The following is a 27,056-nucleotide window of genomic DNA, read 5'->3' on the forward strand; positions in this document are numbered from 1 at the left end:
AGCAATCACAGGTTTCTTTATTAACACACTCTCAGTCAACAGAGAAAGCTGTGACAGCTATTACAAACAGAATGATGTCCTCAAACAATAGGGCATATCTAGGGGTGGCAGAGAAGAAAAGACAGATTCTGTAGTCCAGTGACATGAACTTAGTAGTCAGGCTGAGCTCACCAACTTCTCCCAGCAACGTTAGCTTTAAAGATTTACCATGGTCAGATGATAACTGCAGAAGAAACTGCAGCAAGGAAGGCATCACCCAGCCCTGATCTGCTTTTGTACAAACTCAGACAGGGGAATTTAAGACACTTCCATCAGCAGTTAACCCAGCTGACTCTGCACTGAAGTGAGCCAGTAACAGAGCTGGTGGAGCTGAAGACCACTGATTTCATAACCTGCAACTGCCAGTTTTGCAGTCACAGTCTAACCACAGCCTCAGATACGCTGACGAGAAGGGAAAAGGCAGATCTAGCAGAACCCCGTTATAGGAACAAATCTATGAAGTCACAGAATAAAATACTTACCTTCCCCTGCCTCTGGCTCAGGAGATATCTTTCCTTTTAGGATTCTTGAAATATGGGCAACAGAAGCTTTTACTTTCTTCTTCAGACTCTGCTCCACTGGCTGCTCCACTGACTGAGACCTTGCATATGGCTTAAAGAGTCCTGGCTTGCTGTAGACAGAGCTTTTCTGCTTACCACTTGAGTCCTTTTGGGGGCCATACATTTCCTTATGACTCTCTGACTCCTTCCCAGTGGCTAATAAGTTAGTTGCCTTTGAATCCTCAGATATTTCCAAATGGTTCTTCCTTTTCTTGTCCTCTGCCTGTTCTCTGATGCACAGCCTTTTATCCTTGTGCAAATGTCCTGCAGGAGGGGATCTTGCCCTTTCCCCAAAAGGAATAAACCGTCTACCAGTTGGTTTGGGTGGAGCCTTCCTATAGTTCATAAATTCAAATGGAAAATAGACAATGTCATACAAGTCAGAGAAATTCAAATAGGCAGGCTCTACTTCTGATATGTCAAATTTTGGAGTTCCACTGCCAAGGCTGGGTGTTTCATCTGACAGGTCTTTGATTTTCACTAAAGAAACTTCTGGATGTTTAACAGTGTCCTTGTTCACTGACACGTGACTCTGTCTTTTTCCAGTGTCCAAGCTATCTGTTGAGGAAACACTCGCTTGGCTAGAAGTGGCGCTCTCAAATGCCAAGTCCTCCAGATGCTCACATTCATGAGGAACCATCTGTGCTCCCTGCCCTTCCAGAACCATTGGCTCCGTACTCACGACAGGATAGGGTTCTGCAAGGTTCAGCTTAGAGATTTCTCCACTTTTACCTCCTTGTACAGAAGGAAAGGAAGTTTCTGTGGGTGCTTGGCTACCTTGGTAGACCATTTCTGTGTGAGGAGAGATGTTCTTCCTGTTTTCCTCCTCACCAGAAACTGAATCTGCCCAAACATTCATCTCTTCAGAGAGGGAAACCATCTCATCCACTAAGCCCTCCAGTGCAGCAGATTCCTCGTCACTGTAAAAAGAAGACCTGTGATGTGAGAGCTCCTGTCTTTGATCGCTGTGGAGCGATGGTGGGACAGTCTTTCCAGCATCACAGCTTCCGCCTTCTAAGGCAGCACCTCTAGCCTCACCATGAACCTTTGGATATTCCTCATGTTCTAGCTCATAGATTGAAGCTGGAGCAACTTGTGTTTGAGAAGCAGTTAAGACACCTGGAGGTCCACCTTCCAGATCATCAGAAACCTTGCTGCTGGGACAGGAGGCCTGGTGCTGCTCGGACACCTGATGTTCACCCTGCATGCTTTCATGTTTTTGAGCTGATGATGCAGCCGCATCTGAGCACTGGGCAGTTAGAATGGGGCTTTTGCCTTCCAAATCGCCAGTTTCCTCCTCAATATAAGTAGCTTTTGACTTCTTTAGTAAAGGTTTCCTATTCTCGCTCCTAGGAGGTGACACTGGAAGTCTGTCTAGCTGTTGCACAAAAACTGTTGGGCACCCATTACCCTCACATTGTGCGGAAGGAGGGGGCTTCTCTTCTGAACAATCCTTACTCACTCTCCTTAAGTGCTCTTGCTTTGAAGCGTCTACAGAATATCCCTTACCAGGCACTGCAGAAATGTCACAGTGGCCACTGCCTTCAGGGCAACTTTCCTGTGGCAATACATCACAGTCTTCTTCCAAAATATCTTCTTCCCTCAGTGATCTTGAGGCTCTCAGCCTGTAGTCATCCAGGGAATGGCTTCGGCTAGCACCAGCAATGGCAGGATGTGGTGGTTTCCTTGCAGTATCAAATGAAGCTGATTTGGTCAAGGAACCAAGCAGATTTTCCCTGTGATCACCTCCATAATCAGACTTTCCTTCTTCTTCTTCTTCCAGTTCAAACTGCTCTAGAAGGGGTTCACGGAGACCACTGAGGGGCACCTTTGAATATCCAGCCTTCCGGAAAGTCCTTCTGGCTCTGTCCAGGTGCCTCCTGAACTCCCTGCCTGGTGAGGAAGGCCCCCTTGCAGGTAGCTCTGCTGCTTGGCTGTAGAAAGTGCTTTTAATGACACTCTGTCTAGGAACACAGACGGGTGGCTTTTCTGTCTCATCCTCAGCTTTTTCGACTCTGTCCTTGTCAGGTAAAAGTACATCTGTTTTTTCTTTCTGACACAGAGGTAAAGTGCTTTCTGTGGAAGTCCTCACTGATGAAGGCTCAGTAGCACCACTTCTTTGGGACTGTTCTGCTCTTTCATCTTGAAGTCTGGGATGGAGCCCCTCCTCTTTCTCCATTAAGATACTTGCCATGAGCTCTTTGCTTTCTGTAGGTGATTTTTCGCTCACCTCAGCTTTCACTGAAGCATACTTCCTCCTTATAGGTTTTACTGGAGGGACTGAGATTTTGGAGTGCTTCTCTTCACTTGCATGTTTTGGAGGTTCCTGGTGGCTTGGTGCATCAAGTATGGACAAATGGAGTTCAGGTGTAGAGCCAAAGTGCCTCTTCTTGGGGAAATTGGAATTTTCATTGTCTGAAGAGGAGCCACTGGTACTGGATGAAGTGCTTTCTTCAATAAGATGTCGGGAGATGGCCAGGGAGGTGTTATCATGAGTCCTTTCTAGGATTTCTGGGATTGACCGCATTACCAGTATGGATTTATAGCACATCAGAGACCGCTGAAAAGCAGAACAAAATATAGCACAATCAAATGGAAACGTGGTAGGAGTATGGTAAAGCAAGCATACCAAATGGAACTTCTGCATCTTAAATAACACACATACTAGTTTAATAGCACATTGCCTTGTACACCCTTTTGTACATATCATCAATCCAGGCCTCACTGGTCTCCAAGTCTACCTCTTTTCTCATTCACAGAGGTGAAACTATACTGACTTCAGGGGACACACTTGCTGTTGTTAACAGGGAAGCAGGACCCTGCATGAGGTTTTCAAAGACAATCTGGCCACTCAAAGCAGATGGAAAAGTGTTTCTAATGGAGCACATCAGATGAGAGCCTAGCTGGAGTAAATTAATCCATTAACTGCAGTACAACCTGCAGTGACTTAAGTCATACTGTGGGAGGTAGGGTTCATCTGCTCTACCTTCTGCCATGTAAGGCATCTTAGTTGCAGTTGAGCAGCTGGCTTCGCCTTACTGCTAACAGAGAGAAACAGGCATCTCCAGACGGCAATCATTCTGGTTATTTTAGAAAACTTCAGGAAAAGAAGAGTCTTCTTGGGAGCTGTCTGTAATTCAGCACCAATTGCAAAGGTGGCTGAGGGTACCTAACTTAGACGTAACCGTGCATTTCACAAGTACCTGCATGAAATCAGATGATTTTCAGGCAGTAAAAGCATAGATAATTTATTTCTGCCACATCCATTGACTGCTCTCTCCTGGGCTTATTCCCCATTCCTAGCCAAGCTGAGATCTCTGCTGTGCATGCTGTTCTAGCATGATAGACTTTAAAAGTACAAATATAATTAAAAATATGTCTAACTAAAAAGAACCAGCATAGTTTAAGGCCAACTCACCTGCCACTTGCTCCGAGCCACAATGAATTTGAGCTGCTTCGTATTAATGAAATGAGCTGCTTCAAGGGGGGGATTATTCTGCCAGGTGGAAAGATAGGAAACTAAGATTGAAAAATAATTGTTTGAAAATCCCGACTGCATTACCTGAGAAGATTTTCTTTTTTAGGATCCCCTTCTTCCAGAATTGTTTATTTCAGGAAAGTTACAGTAGACTAAATGCTACAATTCCCTCTTGGCTAAATTGTAGACAATCTCAGCTTTTCAGTGATAAAAGCAAACCCTGTTTAATGCATGCCATTAAATTATTATTTATTTCTTGTTATTATTAGTTTTTAGCTTTTCTTTTTAGGCATTGTAATATAAATCATAACTTTGCTCTGCAAAGCCAGTTTCCTTTCTATACAGACATGTTATGTCAGCTCATGTCAGCAGTAACCTTTATCTTTTGAAAGGAAAGATACCTTGGCATGTAAGCACCAATGTATCTTCTCTTTCTGGAGAGCCATGCCTGAGCTTCTCTGTAGGATAAAAAGTAGGAGACCAGGAGAAAAAATGAAGTGGCAAATAATATCAAGCAGCTTTAAAGGCTGCACTTCCAAAGGTCTCTTTCAACATCAATATTTCTAATAAGTCTAATAAAAACCCAGGACAAACTTACCATGAACCACTTGTGTGAAAGACAGTCCAAGGCACTAGGCCGGGCTCTGATAAGAGAAAAGATCACTATTTTAGTAGCAAGTCACTTCCAACAGCAAACATAACATCTTCCTGAAGGCGGGCACACACATACACTTTAATGTGTATCCTTAGGCTGCTGTTTTAGAGCCGGAAGCCAAAGAGACAAAGGCTTTCAACCCAAGGTTTCCTCCTCTTGAGGTGAAACAATTCTTTTTCAGCCTGAGACTCCCTACAGATCCCCAGGAAGACCCCATGGCACTCTGCAGGGAGCCTGTTCAAGAGTGTCAGGAGCAGCCCTGAGAGTGACTCTGACTTTTTAGGTGGCATGAGCAAAAAGAGCTTTGGCAGCAGGCAGAAAGGATAGAAATTAAATTAAAAAGCAAATGCCTGCAAACATGCCTTCAAGCTGCCTTTTGTACTTGAAATTACTTAATGAATGTGGTTAATATTATTTAATTCTCTCATAACTCCCTCTAAACCAGTCCTTGCTCTTTCTACTTCTCTCTGTCATTTCAGAAACTCATCTGCCCTGAAGAGTGAGTGAGTAAGGACATCACCATACCAGAACTGGGCCAATTTCACGAATTGCTGAGTTGTGCTTTGGGTAATGAGGAATAATAAAGAAGTGTTATAGCGTAACACACCACATCTCACTCAGATTTCTACTTTTATAAACAATCACAGCTCTGATGAGCTGAGGTCTGCCTGCTGAGACACTAACGTCTTTGCACACTGGCTGTAGGAAGCATGAAAGTGCACTCACTTGGGGTGCTGCTGTAGGATCCTTTTCATAAAGTCCTTTGCATCTTCAGTCAAGTGAACAAAATCAGGAATGGTCCATGAAATTTCCCCATTTTGGATATTTAGAAGGGTTGCTCTGTCGTTCTCTCCAGCAAATGGAGACTTGCATGTTAGGCTTATTTATCAAACAACATAAAATAAAAGGAGACTGACTTTAGACTTTTATTTGCTATTCAAATGACAGAAGAACAAATGTTTACAAGGGGCTTTAAAATGCTTGAGGGACTCCATGCATGGGACTTGCAATGCTTGTGAGCAGTATATCCACTAACAGAACGTCTTTTACCTCAGCATTACATGGTACTTAACAGAATTATTTATCCCTGTTTCACAGATAAGGAATTAAGAGTTTGCTTTTGCACAGCTACAGTAGGGTGTGAGCTAAAATAGGCAAGGGGAAGTCTGAACCTCATCCACCGTTTTCATTGCTAACTGCAAGGAGAGCAACTCTCAGGTCTTCAGGCAGGGACAGTGACCCAAGCCCTGGGAAACCAGGAAAGAGTGAATTGCCCTTGTTATAGAAGGACTCAGTGCTTTACTCAAGTGCTTCACTTGAAGGTACTGGAGGGCTCTGACTGACAAAGGGATATTGAATGAATCTTCAAGCGGATTTATTTACCTTAAATATGTGATGACTCCAACAGCCCTGAGGAAAGAGGAAACAAAATGTTTTTGTCACTATTTCTTCATCCTTCTTCATCCTCCTCTCCTTTCCAACCAAAATAAATCCCAAAAGGTATGTTTTTCACCCTTCATTTTTTCATTCAACATTAAAAAAAAAAATTGTTCTCAAATAATCCTTCATTTTTAAAACACAGAGGAGAAGACTAAAAATACCTTTTTTGAGTTTGTTTGTCTTTTCTAGGAAACCCCTTATGATCCTTCTCCCTAGTTGCTGCCTCTAATAAAGATCATCCTCTCTAAGATGCTCCTTTCATTAATTAGCTGTCAGAGTTCAATTATGGTTAAATAAAACAGACAGAAGGAGCTTAAAAGAGCCCTGGTGGGTTTTGGGTTCTCAGTGTTCAGTTTCAGTTTCTTGTGTTATTATCACTACTCAATTTACCTATTAAAAATTAATGGATGCTCAGGGCAATAGCTTTTTAGAAAGATGACAAGTTACCAGATATCAGTTGCTTTTGACACTGGAGATTGAGTAACAATTTCTGGGGCAACAAACTCTGGGGATCCGTATTTGCTGAACTGGGGCTCAAAGGGCATGATCTTCTGAGCAAATCCAAAGTCACAGAGCTTAAGGTCTTCCCTTTCAGGATAAACCATGAGGATATTCAGTGGCTAGTAAATGAAATAAAACAAACAGAGAAACTTTCATTGAAAGCAGGCAATATTTTCAGTTGTAAGCAAGAATAACTCGAATAGAGAGCACCCATTCCCTGACCAACAAGAAGTTATGACAAGCTAGACCTGCCATTGCACTTTACCTTAATGTCCAAATGAAGGATGTTGTTGTCATGAAGATATTTGATTCCTTCCAAAATTTGCTTGATATACAATTTGACCTAAAAATTAAATCAATTATTAATTAATTGCTAAACATTAATAGTAAATAAGAGGGTCCCTGATTCCACCAACATTCTTAATATATGAGAGTGGAAGACATTGAACTAGAAATACTTCTAAAACCAGAATGAAATTCTTATATTAGTCTTGCAGTTGAAAGATGTGAACCTAACCTGTGAAATGAAGCTGTGCTTCTTGTGTGACACACGTTATCCTACTGAAACCTTCTATATGTGAAAAATCCTTATTTTTAAAAAACCACAACCCTACAAACATTCAAAAAAGAGATATGGAAATCCTCAAGTTCAATGACTCTTACCAACTGTTCAACTTATCTAACTCAAACTCATCAAACACATTTAAAACACAAATACATTTTACCATTTTGCAGCTATGTTTTAAACCTGTTTTCTTGACCATATGTAGATCCAATCTGACTATGACTGAACAAGGAGTGAAGATTTACAGCTAGCTTCAGCTTTGGAAGTCCTCTATCTTTGATATTCTATAGAGTTAGCTGACATTTGATCTTAGAGGTCCTTTCCAACCCAAACCATTCTATGATTCTATGATGTTTCCCTCTGAGTATTCCTAAGAAAAGTCCATTTTAGCAATAAATATGGTACACCTGGCTACTAAATGGGAGATGTGAAACGTTTGTTGAGCCTGGAGAAGAGAGCTGGGGGTTGGAGCTAGATGATACTTAGGTTCCCTTGCAACCCAAACCAGCCTATGATTTTGAACTTTGGGCATGAAGAATCTCAACAAAACCCTCAGAAACTGTAATTTCAGCTTCTGGTTTGGAGACTGAAAGGGAGTAGATAGAAGTAAAATTGTAAGGTGATAAATTGGTATTAAGCAAGTGAAGGTGCAGGAGCTCCAGGTGATGGCTAGCAAAAAAATGATGATAATAGAGCAAATGTCATCTGTATTAGGCTCAATGCAATGCTGCTGGTCAAAACCACTGCCATTGTCTAGTTATTCCCCAAAGAAACTCAACTCAGTAGTGAACACGGATGGAAAAACATTTTAAAGTCTGACTCTGTTTTGACAGATTATCATTGGTTCAAAGACATTCCTCATTCAAAGAGGAAAATGTAGCTGGAAGATACTCTGGTGGTACCACCAACTCTGAACTTTCAAATGAGAAAGAAGCATTACCTCTGCTTCAGTGACAACACTCTTCTTAAATAAACGGTCAAGGAGCTCTTCGCTGGAGCATCTGACAACAGCATTAAGGGAAAGTAGAACTACAGTTAAATGCTTATTTTTACTTTGTAACCACCACTATCCAGCCAACAGCAGAATTCAGAAGGGGATCTCAGGCAACATGATGTGCATATAATTCATTAAAATCTCTATTACAACCATGTCCTTGCAGAATTAGGCTGCTCTAAACTTGTGCTCCCTGTAAGCAGGAACATGGTGTCACCTGTGCTAACATCCATCTGTTGGCTATGGGCTTTTCTGCTCTGCACTGCATTTTCCTCCTGCTCACCCAGACTGGATCTCACGGAAAGAGATTTTAACTTCCAGACATCTCAGAAAAGAGTTTTGGTGCTTAACAACTCATTTACACTTGCATATACAAGTATATTTTTTTCCTAAAACAGCAGAAACATCGTACCTCTGTGAAGATTTTAGGGAGCTATGCCATCCTGTAGTGCAGAGAAAGATTGTGCATGTCCTGTTACCTCAAGCAAAACAAAAAAATGGTTAATTGCTTAGTTTTTAATAAATGAGCTCTACCTAGTACTCCCCAGCCTCTTCAGACAAGCAGCACAGAAAAGGATACAACTCCAGAATCAAAATCAGTGTTTTCCGTGTTTCAAACTGATCCAGGAGCCTGGTAATTCTGTCATGGGACAGAGAGGCAAGAATATCCCTCTCCTGATGTGCTCGAGCCTTCGTTTTGCTTCGCAGAGGTATGAATTTGGCAGCACAAGACACTCTGTTCCCCTTGTGTACAACTCGTTTCACAAAGCTGAAGCAGCCCCTGCGTAAAAATCAAAGGACAAGCATTGTTCAGACTCAGTTCAAAGCCCAGCATGTGTAGACCTTCCCACATCCCAGCCTTTGAGAGCTCCCTGCTGCTCAGGGCTTAAATTCTCCAACATAAAAAGCTTATTTTCCTGATTGTGAGGTGCTATTGCCCTCTCCTGGCTGTCTCCAAATCTAAGCAACGAGTTCACATCAAGGAAAAAGCTGTTTCAGGTGACAGCCTTGTGCTGACAAAGGCTGATGCTCTTGGATCCCTTGGATGGACTCTGTTTGTCCATACATTGATACAGGCTTGTGATGCTAACACTGTCAAGAAGCCTATTTTGCCAGCCTCTGGTTGGTGTTTTTTCTGGCTGGAGCTACCTAGGCCTATGTATGGGCTGTATGGACTCTCCCATCCTCTGTCAGAAACTTCAGGGAAGCGTTTCCAGCATACCTATAATGGGTGACCTTCCAGTTCTGCCTTTCACCTTTCCATATTTTATCACAGCTAGGTTACATATATACTCAGCAGCTCAGATGGGCAATTATACATTTTCCAGCAGTGATGTCATGAAGTTGGAAAATTCATTTACCTTCCAATCTCCTGTTTAACCTCATACAGGGAATGGAGCTTTCTCCTAGTGGCCACCTTCTTTGCTGCTTGGTCTTTCTTAGCTTTGGAAACGGAGGAAAATAAGTGTTAATGTTCAGACAACGATGCCTTGGTAATAACATGCAAAGTTATAAAACAGCAATTTAGGGCCAGTAAAATTACAGGGGTCCTCTAAACTTGTACACAGAATTAAATGGAGCCATTTGATGACAGAGCCTCTTAACACAAATTCTTTGGCTGCATCTTCACCTAAATAAATAGAAGAGACAGCCTGAAGAGCAGAACACCACCAAAGACATAGGATCACGGAATGGTTTGTATTGGAAGGAGCCTTAAAGCTCATCCTGTTCCAAACCCCTGCCGTTGGCAGGGACACCTTCCACTAGACCAGGTTGCTCCAAGCCCCATCCAACCTGGCCTTGAACACTGCCAGGGATGGGGCAGCCACAGCTTCTCTGGGCAACCTGTGCCAGGGCCTCACCACCCTTACAGGGAAGAACTTCTTCCTCAGATCTCATCTAAATCTCTCCTCTGTCAGTTTAAAGCCATTCCCCATTGTCCTGCCCTTACATGCCCTTGTCAAAAATCCCTCTTCAGATTTTTTGCAGGTCTCCTTTAGGCACTGGAAGCTGCTCTAAGATCTCCCTGGAGCCTCCTCTTCCGCAGGCTGAACAAGCCCAACTCTGTCAGCCTGTCATGGCCCCACTTATTTCTGTGGCACATTGTACCAGTTCATCATGTAATCTGAAGCAGAGAAAAAAAATCTCAGTATATGTGTGTGTGTATATATATATATATATATGTATACCAGTACATACTGGTAATAGACAAATGCTATGCAGGAATACAGAGACGATACCACATGGGCACCAGAAGATGACTGCAACAGAATACATACTGCAATGGCTATAGAAGCAACTCCTGCAGTGGAAAGAATGACATTACCTTCACGTACGATAAGCTCTGCTTTGCACAAAACCTCCCCTCCTGTATTTTTGGCAACACAGGTATAAACACCACCATCTTCAAAGACAGCATCATCAATAACTAAGAAATACATTGTTCCTTCATTCCCTTGATGGAGCCTGTTGCTGTCTGTCAGCAGCGAAGTGCCCTGAAATAATGAAATGACAGTTTGGCACTGGAAAAAACAAGATGGAAATGGATGTTTCTTCTCTTCAAGAAACAGGATACATGAGCACAGCTACAACACAGACCATTTAGGCTAGGAGATCTCACTAACAAAGTACTGGCTGAAGAAGTCCTCACATCAAACTTTCTCTGCTTTCACATCACCCAATGATGTTTTCATTTCATAACCCATTTGTAGGAATACAGGCTTGGGAGGGATCTCCAGGGCTATTCTTCAGCTCTCCCAGCACACTGTGCCTGAGCAGTCAGCCCAGGGAGCACAAGGATCAGCTTCTGTGCTCCTGGCTGGTCTCCAGCTTGTGCTGGCACTTGTGCTGTTCAATATATGCATAAATGCTATGGAAAAAAGGGACAAGAAGGAGAATGTGTGATACAGTAGATATGTAGATTTACAAAAGGACCTTATGAAACTTCCTTTCTGGGCAGCAAGGTGCCAGATAAATGTATATAATACAATAAATGCAAAGTGATGCAACCCTATTCTCCCACATGAAATGCTGGTCCCAGAGCTGTTGCTTATTACACTGGAGCAAAGCTTCTAGTTACAGTAAAACACTCTGTGGCAGCCCCAGCTCAGTTGTTGGTGGCCATCAGAAAGTAGCAGATGTTAGAAATCATTAGGGAAGAAATGATGAATAAGACAGAAAATACCATCTTACAAATCCTTGGTTTGCCCAGTGTGTGGTACTGTTGCAGCAATGTTCTTTCTGGAGCATCTTCAGGATGAGGGTTGACAGAGCAAGTTGGAGCTCTTCACCCTGGAAGGAGGGTCTACCAGTGTGACATGATAGAGCTGTGCAGAATTATGAATAGCCTAGTGAATAGGCAGGGATAACTTTTCCTCATACAAGATGTAAAAACCAACACATGAAGCTGGTGGCAAATACGTACACAACAGCCACAAAGAGGTGGCACTTCAGGCAGCACACTGTCATTGGGTTGAACTCCTTGACAATGGATGCTGTACATGCAAGGCATTTGCATGGGTGCAAGAGGAGAAGAGATAAGCATGCAGAGAACTTTACTGTGTAAAAGTTCAGCTTGCTTGCCATAACTCTGAGCTGATAAATGTCAGCTATTGCAAGAATATTGACAGGGTGTATCATACACTGTTGCCTTGTTATTATTCTTTTCAAGCTGTTCAGGAGTGTGCATGTGGGAGGGGGTTCTTTGTATTTTTGCTTGTGCTTTTTAAGGTTATTTTATTTGTCTGAGTAGCCCATCCTTGCACTTCCCATACAGAAAAAAAAAAAATTGAAATAAAACTGTGTGTACATCATCTTGGTTGCCCGCTTGGCAAAAGAAGCTACAGTGTCACTGGAGGCAACACAGGATGAGACACATGGCTGGTGAGAACTGCAGTTGGTTCAATGGAGTCTATAGATAGGACCCAGAATCAGTGTAAGATGTGTGGGATGAAAGAGCAAAAGAAATTCCCCACAGATATACAGCCCTACAGTCCTTTCCGCAGTCCTTATTCTCAGCCAGAGAAAAGTCTGCACTTACCTTAAACCACAAAACGATGGGCTGAGGGGTTCCTTCAATGACTGCCTGAAATTTGGCACGCTCACCAGAATTCACCTGCACATCCTCTATTGTCACTTGCATATAGGGAGGACCTGGTGAGACACAAGGTTTTGCCGCAAGCACGACACAATAGCTTTACTTATAGTGTGCTTACATAGGTTGAGTTACTCAAATGGGATTTATTGAACTGACCATTTAGGACACAACATTAGCTTAATGTCAAATCAAGAGATATCACAGCAATATATTTACATTTCTTTATACCAGCATTACTTTTAGGCTTCTTATCTTCATGATGGTCTATTACTTTTTGTTTAATAAACAGTTGCTGCTGTAGAAATGGAAGCACTATTAAAAAAAACCAAACCACAGCAGTCATCAGAATTTATTACCCAAAGAGAAGACAAAGACAATTCTGGGATGTGGGAAAGGGAAACAAGGTTTTCTTACTTGTTGGGGTCTTCTCCTCAGTCTTATACACACAAGTTCTTTCCGTGGTCTCAATATAAACTTCACTGTGTACATCCCAGACCACATCTCCTTCTCTTCTGTACCAGTCTCCTGTCCCTGGTGATGTTCTTTCACAAAGCCCAAAAGAAAAGATCATTACATAGTCACATACAACTACAGACACACAGGATTACACCCTGCCATTGATCTGTGTGTTTAACCACCACACAAATAATTATTTACTTAAAATTAATGCAAGAAGAATTTTTTGGGGGGGAATTATTTTCTCTTCAACCTTTTCTATCCTTCTTGCATAATGCACGTGTGAACAGAACTATAAAATAAAAATAACAAACCTACAAGAATCAGTTCAAGTCACCACTTGCTTCCTCCACCACAGAGGATTTGCTTTTCTTACAACAAAGCCTGCCACATTTGGTAATCTGTATATTGAGATGAGTATTTACCTGGTGATAGGAACAGTGCGCTCCTGAGTGCTTTCCTCACTTCCATCAGCTATGTTTTCACTGGCAGGACTGGGAGTGGGCCTTGGCACACTTGGTTCTTCAGCTGGAATCTGCCTTTGTGCTTTGTCTGGCAGCAGAAATAGGGCAAGTTATACACATCATCTATGACAGCACACCTGAAACCCAGAGCAAACCTTTGGAGCCATCTCTAGCCTGCCTTGTGTCAGAACCACATCTGTCAGCTGACCACATTAAGCAAAGGGCTTGAATAACACGAGCGAGACTCAACAGTCGCACATTGCTGACTGAGAAAAACTAAATATTCTGTAAGGAAACACACAGACACAAAAATAAGAAAGGCAGTCAGTAGGGACAAGAACAAACGGGATGACTGGAAGGATAGCATGAGCTCAATGCATCCTTTATAGGAGATAATTTAATGGTATTTGAGTTCCAGCTCATGGCTATGATGAAATCATAGAATCATTTATTTTGGAAAATGCCCTTAAGATCATAGAGTCAAACCATTAACCCAGCACTGCCAAATGCACCACATCTACACATCTTTTAAATACTTCCAGGGATGCCAATGCTAGCTTCAGTTAAACATTGCGTTCTTGACTCATTGGTGCAATCACAGACAGCATCAGTGAAACGAGTAAGGTTCCATCAGTGTAGAACTGGTGATCACGGCAGGTCCTGGCTGGGGATACAACTAATGCAGAGATAAGATGGAGGTTTGTTAATATGGAAGATGTTAGGTGTTAGAAAGTCAGCATTGGTGCACCTCTGCTGGGTTCTTTGAAAATGTCCTTGTACAACTCTAAGTTACACTAGAACGAGGTTTGGCATTTGGGGCTTATAGGAACAAGAAAACAAAAGGGTGGTACAGCTTGATGGCAGTTCAGGTATTGTTCTTCTTTTATTATTAATTGTTTTATCAGATATATCTTAAAAACCTGGTTTGATCTTCCATTCCAGAAGTACCTGGTTGTCTTGTATTGTTCATTGTAGTTACCCTACAGGATAAAGTGCATCATCTCTTTTTTCATCTGAGGAGAAAAGATTAAATCAAGAGGAGTCTTGTGCCCAGCAGGAAGGGCCTCTTTAGGGAGCACTCAAGGGACGTTTGGAGCTGACTGGTTTTGGAAAAAAAAGCATCAGTTTTCTAGAAATCATATAAAACAGCTCTATTGGGATGGAAAACATGGTTATATAAGGCATTACTGGCAGGGTCAGAAATCCCAGGTTGATTGGGATTGTGCTTTTCTATCGCCAGCATGATAAAAAATTTGCCTTCTTTTTATTCAAAGCATGTGATGATAGGGACAATTGTCAAGTCTCCTTCTTATTTAAATAATTCTCTATGTTAATAATATGTTTAGTTTTCTCTAAAACTGAAAGGATGAAAGGACTGCAAAACCACCTCATTCGTTGTCATCCTATCTCTGTAGTTTTGACTGAGGAAATAATCTGCCAGTTGACATATTAATTATGATTTTTGAGTCATCCCACTTCATAAGAGGATTATTTCCATAGATGATTTCCTACTAGAAAGGAAAAAAGATTTTAAAGCTCTGCTATTTTTTAAAGTAGTTATTTTATGTCTGACTCCACAAAATCTATTTTTACCCTTGTTAAGTTTTAGACAAGAATATCTTTTTTTTTTTAAAGCAGCCTCTGGAGTTCGAGGGCTGAAGGCTACTTGACATTGTCGTTTTAAGTCAACACTGGTGAAGGACAGTTACTCTGACTTGACACAGAGACAGCTTAGACAAGTAGGTATGGCAGAAAAGGAGGAAAAGTGGAAGGGTTGCTGCTCATTCATGTTTTGGTTTTGTTTTGTTGTTTTTTTTTCAATAATGCCAAGACGGAAGACTTGTTCTGGCAACACAGTCACACATAATGGTGTTAGTCACACAGAAACTGATAAGGAGTCTACCAAGGCTCCAGAGCCAGTAACATGCAGGTGAACTTGATACACTCAACATCCTATAAAGTCTGACAGTTGATACAGGAATGTTAAACACATTTTCAGCTTGTTTATGGCAAACAACAAAAGAAAAGCAACCTCCTTTATCCTCCCTACGAAATAAAAAAGCAAATTACTTCTATAAATGGAAAGGTGGATTCCCATCCCCTTTTTCCCCAAAAAAAGTTTGAAGCAAGCCCTGGGTCAAAAGCCTGAATGTGGAAAAAAATACCCTATCCCTCCATTTTGGGCAGGTGATGAACCAAACTCTGGACATAGTTTTCTGTTTCCAGAAAGATCTGCCCCAAACTTGTGTCCAACCTAACCCCAACCCACACCCCCATGTTTCTTTGGATCTGAATGTCCTCTCTTTATCTTCAACTGCTCAAAATACAACAAAACAGAAAAATGAGGGGGAAAAAAATCATTATTGGTTTGTTCTTTCTCTTGATTCCCATGGGACATTTTCCACATTCATGCCAAACCTACCATGCCCTCCAGCAGTCTGGGTTTGGGTGCTGGCTTCATGAACTACCCCAGAGGGCCAAGCTGCTGCTTCTGAGTGGCCTGAAGGAATGTACCCAGGAAGGCCAAGGCCACCAGTTTCTTCTTGCATGCCCGGGGGAAGAGTCACCAGCATTGATGCTGTGTCCACGAGTTTCTTTAGAGCTTTCTTGATCTCCTTATCAGCACGCTGAAGTGAGGCCTGGACAGAAGTCTCCATCTCTGACTGTGGGGAATTCATTCCTACAGATAAGAACAATAGCTTTTCTCTCTTTAGGGTAAAAAGAAAACAGCAGTATCATCTAACCCATGGAAATATTTGCAGAAGTATTATTTTCCCTTCCTGGAGCAAAGAGCTGATGCAGAAATGCTTAGTCCAGCAAGAGGGAACATAGCTAAGACTTCAAATAAGAAGGTTGGCACAACATGCATCAGAAAGACATATCTCACCAGGCTGAGAACACTGCACACACACACACACACCCTCTCTCTGGCAGCAGAACAAAGGATCCATCTTCCACTCTTCAACACTACGTTAGCTGCTCTGTCAAAAATACCTTTATTAAGATCAATGAAATGAACCCAGCAGCGACCCATTGCACTGATACAAACCCTATGTGCAAGGAAGATGTTATTCTCACAGGAGAGGAGAAGGAGTTAGCAAGTACCAGCCTCATCAATGACTCTGGGGAAGGGCAGAGGAAAGAAAGGAGGGCTATTCTGCTTCATGAGTCTGAGAGAAATGCTACTCCTTGCTCTAGAGTAATGTATTTTTCCTACTTTACAGTATGTGAATATTTTTGGTGGGATTTGCACTAGAAGGTACCTGGGACTTTGAAATTAGTACCGGACTGTGCTTCTAGACTCATGTGGCAAAGTCACCTGGTTTGTACAGTAATTCAGAGCAGTTTTGTATAAGGAAGCATGATACAGAGAAAGATATAACTCCTGCCTCAAGAAACTCACTATCTTGAAGGCAGAGAGAAGACAAAAGCTTCCCACACATCAAGCATGTGATCTTCAAGCATATGTCTTTCCATAATGGCCACCCAGGAGAGAAATACCATGGTCTCATCCACAGTCAGTACTGGTAGAAGAAGCTAGGCTAGGCTAGGATCATAGGAACTCAGGAGCTCATCTCATCTGATCTGCCCAATACACCTTCTACAAATCTTGAAAAGGCACTACAAAGAGTCAGACAATATCTAGGGCAACCCTCAAGTGACCATTAAGACAGATAAATGCATGTCAAACTAAGACAATTTATCATGATCATGATATGATTGCCTGCCAAGAGTGCAAACTGGAGTCATCATGTGATTCAAGAAGAAATAAGAGCACTTGCACACAAATGGCTCTGACTTAATGTTCACACAGGAGCATGTCTTGTAGCTGTTTTGATTCTGCTGCTATACCAGCCTTAAGAAAGTAAATTCCCATGATAGATTTAGCATATAAAGTTGAAGGTACATTTGGATCAGCTCCCTTTGAAGACATCTCACTTGATTTTTGTTTTCAATGTCCTCCCTGTGAGCATAATGGTTATGAAATATTTCAGTTCTGGGTTTGTTGATGGAAAAGGCAAGTTTTGATCACATGATTTCCCATGTGAGACTGCCCATCAGCGTTCATCAGCGCTGGGCTGGGCAGAAGATCTTTAAATATTTTCCTAGATAACTACTTTGATTGTCTGGTGTTCCTGTTGTGATTGCTGCCAACTGGTGATGTCCTCTGAGCTGGGCAGCTGCCAACATGTGAACTGTTTGGAAAGGTATAAAACACTCTTGGTATCTCTCAATGAGAAAATATATTCACAGGTGTACATATACAGGTTACACATAACCACAGGTCTCACCCATGCTATTTTCCTCCCTGTTTAAGGCTGTTGCACACTTTGAGTCAAGCTGCTGACCTGAGGAACTTTAATATTAGCTGAGGTACATCAAACTAATGTCACAGTAATGACACACCTGTGATGGACAGTCTGTTTCCCAATTCTAAAATCCCAACTGTGAACTTTTCTGCCTCACATCTCCTTTAGCCAATAACAAGGAACACAAGACTGACACATATTTGAAGTTCCAATCCAGCCTCAAAGAAGGACCCAAGAGGATGAGCATAGTTGAAAATTATTGACTCACAGATCTGAAAGTATCTCTAATACCAGGTTTTTTCACGTGAACACTTCTGAAGCAGTTAATAAAAAAAGGAACCAGAGCCCAACTGCATTAATGTTCTTTGGTTTGCCACCCAGATCTTGCTGAAGTCAATGGGAGAAGAGGATGAGCTGTTGGACTATCAAGTGCCATGAACAGAGAAGAACACAGAAACCCACTGAATTCAGTGACAGCTGATGCAAGATGTTTATTGACATAAACTCAGCATCTAACAGCATATTTGATTTTTTTATGTGTTTTTTCTTTTTGTATGTCAAGCAAACTGAAGTTTCCACTTTATCAATACCCATTTACCTGCAGGAATTTTAGTAAAACTTTCTTTGTATTAATTTTTTTAATACAGCTGTATGTTTGCATCTACAAGAAACAAACCCCCACACGTCTCATTAGTTATCTACACAGTTTAATCACTTACAAGCATATTTTTTAACCTCTAGGAAAACATTTTGAAAATATTTGTAATGAACTTTTCATAAACCTTTCATGTTTTGAACAGTCCTGCATAGAATTTTAAAAATTCCTTTCAATTGATTGTCTTTTGATTAAATTTTGAAAGAAAATGTAAACAGATGTTAATTGCTTTGAGCTAATGGATCAAACTATAGTTATTTCTTCTACAAACATCTGAACTGTAATCTTTTAACTTCTTTAGAAAAACCTGAGCATTAACCACAACAGGAGGAAACCTCCACATTCCTTTACACAACTGCATTATCTTCTGAATTAATATTATGGTTTTGAAGTCTATCATAGGGCAAATTCTTTCTCAGCGGTATCTGTAAATCTGAACGAAATCCACTTCCTTCTGTGAAATTATTCTAGATTGATACTGGAATAACTGAGATCAGAATCAGGCCCAATATAAAAGAAATAATTTTAGTTCTGAAAGTATTTCCCTGTTGTATGTCTGTTACTTTCCAATGTACAGTGCAATATATGAAAAAAGCACTAATATATATCCATCATATTGCTTAATTATAAAACAAACAGTATAAATCAAGGAGATGTTATAAAAAAACCCAGGAGAGTAACATAAAAGAGGCTTGATTTCTTTCACCATATGTAATCACTGGAAAAGCATCCTTTATCATGAGGGCAGTGAACGTGATATTGCATGTAATATCTTCTTTGGATATTGAAAGTAAAAGGCTGTGAAAGCAATATGTTCATTTTAGTCAGCACATTATCAAGGTGCAGCCACAGAAGGAAAAAACAACAACTTATTCTTTTCTGCAAGCACCTTTCGTAAATTCAGTCCCTGTTAGCGGGAATATTCCCCATAGGACTCCATAACAAGCTCCACAGAATTACCTAGCTGGGAAACACTGAGACAACATCATGCATACGTTTCCAAAACAGAAACTCACTCAATCCTTTCTCTTCATGCTATTTAGAAATTCAGCTGTGACTGAGCATTTCTGGTTTCCCAACACCATCTAAATGAAAACATCTTCTATTGCAACAGTTCTACACAACTCAGCTGAGACAAGGTGTTGGGAATTTTCACCCCATATCTTTGTCAGATAAAGAGGGCCAATGCTTGGTCCTACTGAGATCAATGACAAACTCTTCAGCTGACTTCAACTGGGAGCAATATTTGGGCCTACAAGTTCATTTCTTTCCAGGGCTGAGGAACTTGAATGTCTATGCAACATCCGTTTTTGGTGAGCCAAAAGGAATGGGCCATGCTCTGTGCATCTTAGCCTTCCCCTCAACCACTGATCCCACTGCAAAGCTCCAGAGAAACTCAACAGAAGGAAGCACCTCTACAAGACAAGTCAGCCTACATGGTTACAGTAATATGATGCAATTGCAACTGGCAGTGCTTCCAAGCAACCAAATACATTTTGAACAGATGTATTTTTCAACAAGGCATTTATAGTAAAAAATTCTTTTCTTTTTTATCTTTTTTTTTTTTTAAACTCTCTTTGTGCTCCTGCTACTTTGCTGTAGCTCAGTGGTGAATTCCTCTTAGCATGTACAGCAGACATTATCCCTCAGTCTGTTAACAGCAATATTTCACCACTGGCATGTACAGGAGACCAAATATTCTTTCGGTAATAGTTTTTGACAAAGACCACATCTGTGGTTCTTTGTGTTAGCATTTGATTACAGATGCAAGAATAATTTTGTGCAGCACTTTAATCTTTTGCTGCACATTAAGTAAATCGGTATTTTAAAATATATGGCTTATAAATCCACTACACTAGAATGCAGAATAATGAAACCTGCATCTTTAGACAACTGGGAAGTGGACTTGAAAATAGCAGTCATTTAAACAAGACAGACTTTTGCTTTCACTTGAAGTAGAAGAGAACAATGAAATCCTTGCTTCCTCAGTCAGTGGAACTTTCACCACTGACTTTAGTCAAATTAGGAATCCAACCAAAATGTCTGAGCAGCCGTTTGCATCCTGAGTAAATGCAGTATTTTCTGTATTTTTCATTCTGTGGCAGAAGTTTAAAATAATGTAACCACACTATGCATGTTGAAAGGTTTATGAATAAAATTTGTTAGAGCTAATTGGTGTCAAAAGTGTATAGCAGAGTCAAGACAGTGTGAAGCTTCAGGTCCTTTGGGCACACAGAGTGACAGGAGATTGCTTTAGCTGGAAACAGTCCTCCTATCCTGGGCTGCTGAAGGATGCTGAAAAGCTTAGATACTTTCACCTTCTTGACAAAATAATGTACAAATTGACTCTTGAAATTATTTCTTAGTTCATGGACAAAAATGTGCTTATTCATTTATCTGTCATAGGCAGGAGAATCAGGCTTTTTCTAAACCTACCATCACCGCTCCACTATGGAATGATACATGTTCACCTTGATCAAAACTTTTAAAACTACAAACTGTTCTGACAGACATGTTCCCTTTAAGACTAGAAAAGCCCAACATAACATATTTAAATATATTGCCCTCAAAGGTATTCCCTTGTACATGTTACCTTGTAATCTTTGCCACCAATTCCCCTCGCCTACAACAAATTTGATCAGTTCTTTTTTCTAAAACGCTGCTTTCTTTTGTGTTGAAAATTATGCTTGCATCTGCTCAGCTTTGGGAGAGGTCTTCTGTGCTGATGTGCAAAGTAACAGGCTCGCCAACAGTCCCATAGCTGAGGGTTCTTGTGGAAACTTCAGTTTTAAAGCTTGACTGTCCGTTGTCCGCTGAAAGTTGGACTTCAGTGCAGAAAGATGGTTTCACTGTGAAGGTGGGACCAGGAGAAGCTGCTACTGTTGCTGCATGCACTCCGGGTGTCACTGACATACAGGTATCGCTCACATGGAAAGAGATGTTTGAGGGGCCTACAGACTGCACACCGGTTACTCTAGATGCTGACATGAACATGCCCCCAGGAATGTGCTCCTCCAACTGGCTGAAAAACCTTTGCCTGGGCTTGGACATCACAGGTCTTCCCAGATTCAGCAGCACTGGCTTCCCAATTGTTGGCTCATTAATCTCTGTCTGGAGCACAGAGATCTCGCAGGGTTTCTCTGCCGTACGGTTCTTGTCATCACACCTGAAGGTCTCACCTTCTTCAGGAACATAATCTTCAAGATCCTCCAAAGTTAATAATTTTCCATTGTGGGTTAAGATTTTGCGGTCCCGGGTGCTAATGTCATCTGCTTGTAGTTCCTCAGGTTCATCTACTATAATGACATTATCCTCTTCTGGAAGGACATCTTGTATTACTTCGGGTACCTCCTCTTCAACAGGCCAAGATATGTCTAATTCATCTGCCTCTTCCTTAACCTCTGGACTTGCTAGTGAGAACAGAAGTTCATGCTGGTCTGCAGCAGCTGTCTCAAATCTGAAGATCAAAGGCTCACCCCCACAGGCAAGCAGCGGGGAAGCGACGTCTGACCCGCAGTGAGCGCTTGTTTCCTGTGGGAAGCTCTTTCCTTCTGTTCCGTAGTCTATAAATGAATTATTCCCTAGTTGTTCAGACCCACAAGGGAAGCTTCTGTCCTCATTGCTGACTTGAGGTTCTTCCTCTTCAGTTGCATACACCAGGGGCTGGATATCAGCTTCAGAGAGGCTGTCACTAGGCAAAGATTTTGACTGTTCCACCAATTTATTGTTGGAATTGTTTGTGTTTGGATCATCTTCTGGGGAGCGCCTAGGCCTTGAGCTAGGAAAAGTGAATGTTAACACCCCTGATTCATCTTTTTCTTGTTTTACTGGGGAAGAGCCTCTTTTCCTTGTAGGTTTTGGTGATTTTTTCACCTTGAATTCAATTATTTCTTCCACTTCAACCCATTTGGGCTTTTTCTCTTCTACCTTGGTCTCTTCGGTGAAATCTCTTGCTGCTGCTCCTTGCCTGTCCTCTGGTTCTGTGACAAAAAGCATGGGGACAGCAGACTTCGGTGTTGCCTCCTGCTCATATCTGTGGACAGGCTGCTTGATCTTTGAAACATAGACTGGCTCTGGAGTTGGCTCCGCTCTTGGGGAGCGGGAAGGCGAATGACCTGAAGAAGAACGTGCAGGAGAAACCCTTCCCCTTTGTCTTGGGCTCTTCACCACAGTGGTTATCGTTTCCTCTCTGATGACAGAAAGGGTTGGAATGGAGTTGGCAGGAAGATGAGACTTTTTGGGGAGCCACACTCCATCAGCACATGCTATTGTCGGTCAAGGCGCTACAGTGGGGTTAGTTTTGTGAGCACTATAGCTTTTGGTGAAGCATGTCATTTCGGAAGGGATACACACGCAACACACACACCCACATGCCCATCTACACTTACTTTCTGATCCAGGGAAAACATCAGTGCCCTTACCCCCAGAGGGACCATAGCTCCGTTAACCTCCTTTAGTGCATGAACACGCAATGAGTATGCCCATCTAAGAAATGTTCTTCTGGGGGTTACTGTATTTCATGTGACTTCAGCTGACCACCCACTACACTACTTTGTACCCATGTAGCAGTTTCACCCAAAGACTTTAAAGACTCAAAGAATTTAACCTTTTCCTGAGTATTCTTGGTTGAACTCCTGATTTCATCAAACTCAATGGCAAAATGGCCTTTATTACAGTAGGGTCAGCAGCTTGTCTTTTTAATTAACGTAATGTATTTCTAATTTGTTTATTAAAGACTTTTGAGACTAGAGAGCTGCATTTTCACATGGAGAACAGTTATATTTAAAGGGCATTCCTGAAAACAAGTAATCTATACCCAAATACACTTATTCTTTGTCTTCATAATATCATTGCAGACACAGCCTGATCCTATTACTACTAATTGACATAGGAGTACCAAACCAACCTGGGATGCACAATTATAATTTCTAAGTATATTTCTGCTGAGCTCACTTTAAATGTTTTGACATATTCAAAGCAGCTGGGACTTGTCAGCATCTGTGTACACACATCTTGTGTCAAAACAATCTTCTGCTCCCATGGCAGGACAAACTTTGACTTTAAATGAGCTACAGATGAAGTTGGATCAAATAGCTTTAAAATCTGGGGACAAGAACACCTCAATTTAGACTTCAGTGCTCTTAATTTATACGTTTAACATGCAGTTTTTCCTGCAGATTTTTCAGTGGCATTTCTTACATGGAAAAGCTTGAAGGTAAAGACAGTGTTTGCTTTGCAAGCATGAGGAAGCCAATGCTCTACAGCGTAGGTAGTTGATTCAGTGAAACTAACAAGCAAAGTTGATTTTGTTTCCGCGTTGAGATTCTATCACTGCCTTCAAGCAATAGGATTAGCTGAAGTGTAAAGCAGTGACCTAGACTGGGATTATGAATCAAGACAACAGCTTTTTCATTTCTCTTTTTCTCTTCACCAGTCTCTTATTGCAGCACACAGGGCTGAAAGTCACCAGCTACCTCTACTCTGCCTTTTGCACTGAGATACAGAGAAGGTGGAAGGAGTCCTTGTACAAGAAAAGCCTGTTTCTCCTATTGCATTTGTCTAGCCATCATGGAAGGCTAATCCTCTTAGATATATTGTAGCCTTTCTCATCTATTGGTCTAATTTTTGGACACTATTATTGTCTTCTCCTGTGGAGATCAGATTTCTTTCCATCATCACTCTCTCCCTTTGAGGATGCAGTGAAGTTCAGGACTGGACCAGCTACAATCAGATTTTGTCCAGAGCGCTCTCTTTGCTACTGCTCATTTCCACTGCTTTATTCTTCCCCCTAAGTTTTCTGTAGTTTTTCTATAGAGCTTTAAGGTATATGCAGAGCCTTCATTATGCCCATGGTGCTTTTCTGAATTACACAAAGCTAAATCATTTTAGATAAAGATGAGAATGAATCTATGTGTGCTTGCACTTGACTGTGCTCTACATTACAAAAATTGCATTTTGGGGCCTGGGATTTGCATATATAGAGACTATTAATCCCACCTCTAAATTATCCATTATTTTCTGCAAGTGGTTTCAAAGCTGCTTCTGTTTCTCAGCTCACTACATATTAAGGAGAACTGGGATGTGCCCTTAGAGAGTTGTTCCCAAACTTTACCTTACCACCATGCTAATTCCGGCTGAGGTCCACTCTAATGAGTTCGTGACCACATCCACTAGCAAAAGGAGGGGAATTTGTGTTGTTCTGAGATTCCACTCATAAATATACCAATCTCCTTTGGGACTGCAGCCTTTAATTTAGGAATTACTACTTGAACTGTCCAAAGCAATAGTCTATGGAATTTATGCGTCAGAAATGTAAAAATCAGATTAATTGATGATATTTTGTATCAGTTTAATATTATTTCATCAACTGTAATGTCGCTGCTTGTGATTTGAAATCATGAAGCTGACAAGAGAAATGTAAAATAAAAGCATCTCTCCAGATGATTTACACATACAGAGATGTAGATGGATGAGATTTACTAAGCTTTAGACATGGTTTGACTGAGTGATTCCTTGACTTTCTTAGGATGTTTCTGAATGTTGCATAAAAAAATATATTTCTGTTTAGCTACCCCACTGGTATCTGAACCCTGATCCTTGAGACAGTACAGACAGTACAGAAATACCTTTATTTTCTGGTCTTTGCAAGGTAAAAAATGTCTAATGACTGGAGGTGTTAACTGAAATGATGTGGAAAGGAGAGGGGCAAAGGCAGAACCCCTTCCTGCCTCTCCTGTCTGCTCAGGAGAGGGGGACATGTCTTCCTATAAGCCACTGGCTCCAAATGGGTTAAGTGTATGGATCATCAGAAATAGTCATCATAGAAAATGAGATAAAAGGTAAGCAGCTCTTACCCATATTATAGTTGTCATTTTACACATCCTCCTCAGCATCCAAAAGAAGTTAATTTTAGCATTGTGTCCAAGTCAATGACTGATTTTAGCAACAGTACAACTCTTGAGGGAATGCATTGCCCCAAAATATCTGTTGTATAGTCACCCACTACCATCTGGTCATGATTTGAATAGCTTGGAGGTGCTCTGAAGGTCTACCACAGAAGGACAATGTCCCCTTTCCAGCACATGAAACAATTTTGTTATCTATTTGTCTATGATACTTAAGAAGATACATTAAGGTTCTAATGGCTGATGAGCTGTTGGTCTACACATGGCTGAGAAAGTACTGCTCTTAGCTGAAATTAATCTTTCTATGTTATAGGCACCCACCCAATATAATCCAGGCTCAAAGTATGCAAGAAGTCATCATTATCAGGGCAAAATTTCATATTAGAAATACAAAGACAGAAGGAGATAAAAATACGTATCTTCCTTCTGCTTCATCATAAAAAGCTTTCCTCAAGAATTAAAAACAGAAAGCCAGAAGAAATTGCTGTAAACTATGATATACCTGTTAAATTTGTACAGTTTTTCAAGTAGCCACTTCTCAAAGCCAGTTTCTTTTCAACACTGAGAGTCAGACTCTACTTCTTGAAGTCTTGTGTAACTCTTATCAGTATTCTGTGTAATTTTTCCGCATGTACTATCATTAAAAAACCTGACCCAGGCTGTGTCTAACACCAGTGCTGCTGTGTTTTATAAGGGATAGCAAGATTTTTTTCAGGTGGTCACTTTGCATAGCACAGAATACCATGAGATCTGTTGGGACGGGAATGAACACACTTGCATGGCCAATAAACACAAGCTTGTTATTGGATCATGCATAGGCAGCAAGGCAAAACACAAATGTTACAAAAAAAAAAAAATAATTAGCACTTACATGATGATGGTTTTCTTGGGCACTTTAGTCTCTTGTTCAGTGACTACAAAGAAAACAGTATGAACAGCATGGGGTTAAAGAAAGGCAAAAGCTGAAATGATTAAATTAACTTTGCTCAGTTAACCAAATAAACTGGAGTGAAAAAAAACCCCAACTGTACCATCCCATCCATGCTTTCTGTGGTTACTTCCAGCATCGTCTTAGTGTTCCTGACCAAGAATGAAAACTGCTTTCTGAACAGTGAATGATTTTAGCTTTGAAATCAAGTATTTTGTGGAGAACAATATTGCTAAGTCTGTTTATTGTACCATGAGATTCTGACATTTTTGTTTCACAGGTGAAAGCTAGAAAATAATTTGGGTTTTAATTTTTATTTTTTCTGTAATAATGTAGTGATGGTGTGAGAAACCTGGAAATGCATTGATTTGGATAATCCTGGAGAGCTGAAATTCTTTAAACTGTGATCTCACTTACTAGAAAAAGAGTTTCCCCAAACACAGAACAGTTTCCAAACTTTTGTGGTCTAGATGCAAAATCCAAGCTGATAACTATGAAAACTAAAATAATTATCATCAGTACAGAAAATCAGCATTAAAAAAACCCAACAACTAGGAAACCCAGGAGAGCCCTGTAATACATCTATGTCTACTCCATCTCTTTTTTGCTATAATTTGCAATTTTTCCTGACCCTTGTCCAATAACAAAATAGAAGCTGTCGATGCATATCAAGATCATAAGAAAAGCAATAATTTAATGATTTTTTTCAAATAGTTCTTAAAATTAACATTAAAAAAATAAGAAAGATACCATTTGAAGAGCTAATAGATATTTTTGACAGGTCCCCATCCTATCTGCTGAAATAAAATTGAGACACTGCTTAAACCAGACTGCTTTGAACACACTCTAAACTGCTGAACCTATCTGAGATCTAGAAAAAACAACAGCAAGCCCCACTTTTTATTGAATAAACTGGTGAAGTTCAAAAATGCTCCTGAATTTAATCTCAAAGTAATTTGTCGAGCATTCAGTTTGCAATCTTCCAGCCTATCTTTCTATAATAAATAAGC

General features: G+C 40.9%; 1 protein-coding gene across 1 annotated transcript in view; it reads right to left on the reverse strand.

Moving 5' to 3' along the window:
• Window positions 1-27,056, reverse strand: part of OBSCN (obscurin, cytoskeletal calmodulin and titin-interacting RhoGEF) — a gene marked incomplete at both ends in the record, with an annotated part of 174,394 nt that overhangs the window by 10,505 nt on the left and 136,833 nt on the right. The window contains 15 exons of the mRNA XM_080609638.1: window positions 522-3,159; window positions 4,018-4,095; window positions 4,676-4,721; window positions 5,459-5,611; window positions 6,116-6,142; window positions 6,620-6,792; window positions 6,939-7,016; window positions 8,179-8,239; window positions 8,813-9,013; window positions 9,594-9,675; window positions 10,559-10,727; window positions 12,272-12,384; window positions 12,743-12,870; window positions 13,210-13,336; window positions 15,671-15,928. Of these exons, the coding sequence (XP_080465764.1) occupies window positions 522-3,159; window positions 4,018-4,095; window positions 4,676-4,721; window positions 5,459-5,611; window positions 6,116-6,142; window positions 6,620-6,792; window positions 6,939-7,016; window positions 8,179-8,239; window positions 8,813-9,013; window positions 9,594-9,675; window positions 10,559-10,727; window positions 12,272-12,384; window positions 12,743-12,870; window positions 13,210-13,336; window positions 15,671-15,928 (4,332 nt within the window). The remainder of the gene's footprint in view (window positions 1-521; window positions 3,160-4,017; window positions 4,096-4,675; window positions 4,722-5,458; window positions 5,612-6,115; window positions 6,143-6,619; window positions 6,793-6,938; window positions 7,017-8,178; window positions 8,240-8,812; window positions 9,014-9,593; window positions 9,676-10,558; window positions 10,728-12,271; window positions 12,385-12,742; window positions 12,871-13,209; window positions 13,337-15,670; window positions 15,929-27,056) is intronic.

Source organism: Psittacula echo (assembly GCF_963264785.1).
Source record: "Psittacula echo genome assembly, chromosome: 2".
Classification (NCBI taxonomy): Eukaryota; Metazoa; Chordata; class Aves; order Psittaciformes; family Psittacidae; genus Psittacula; species Psittacula echo.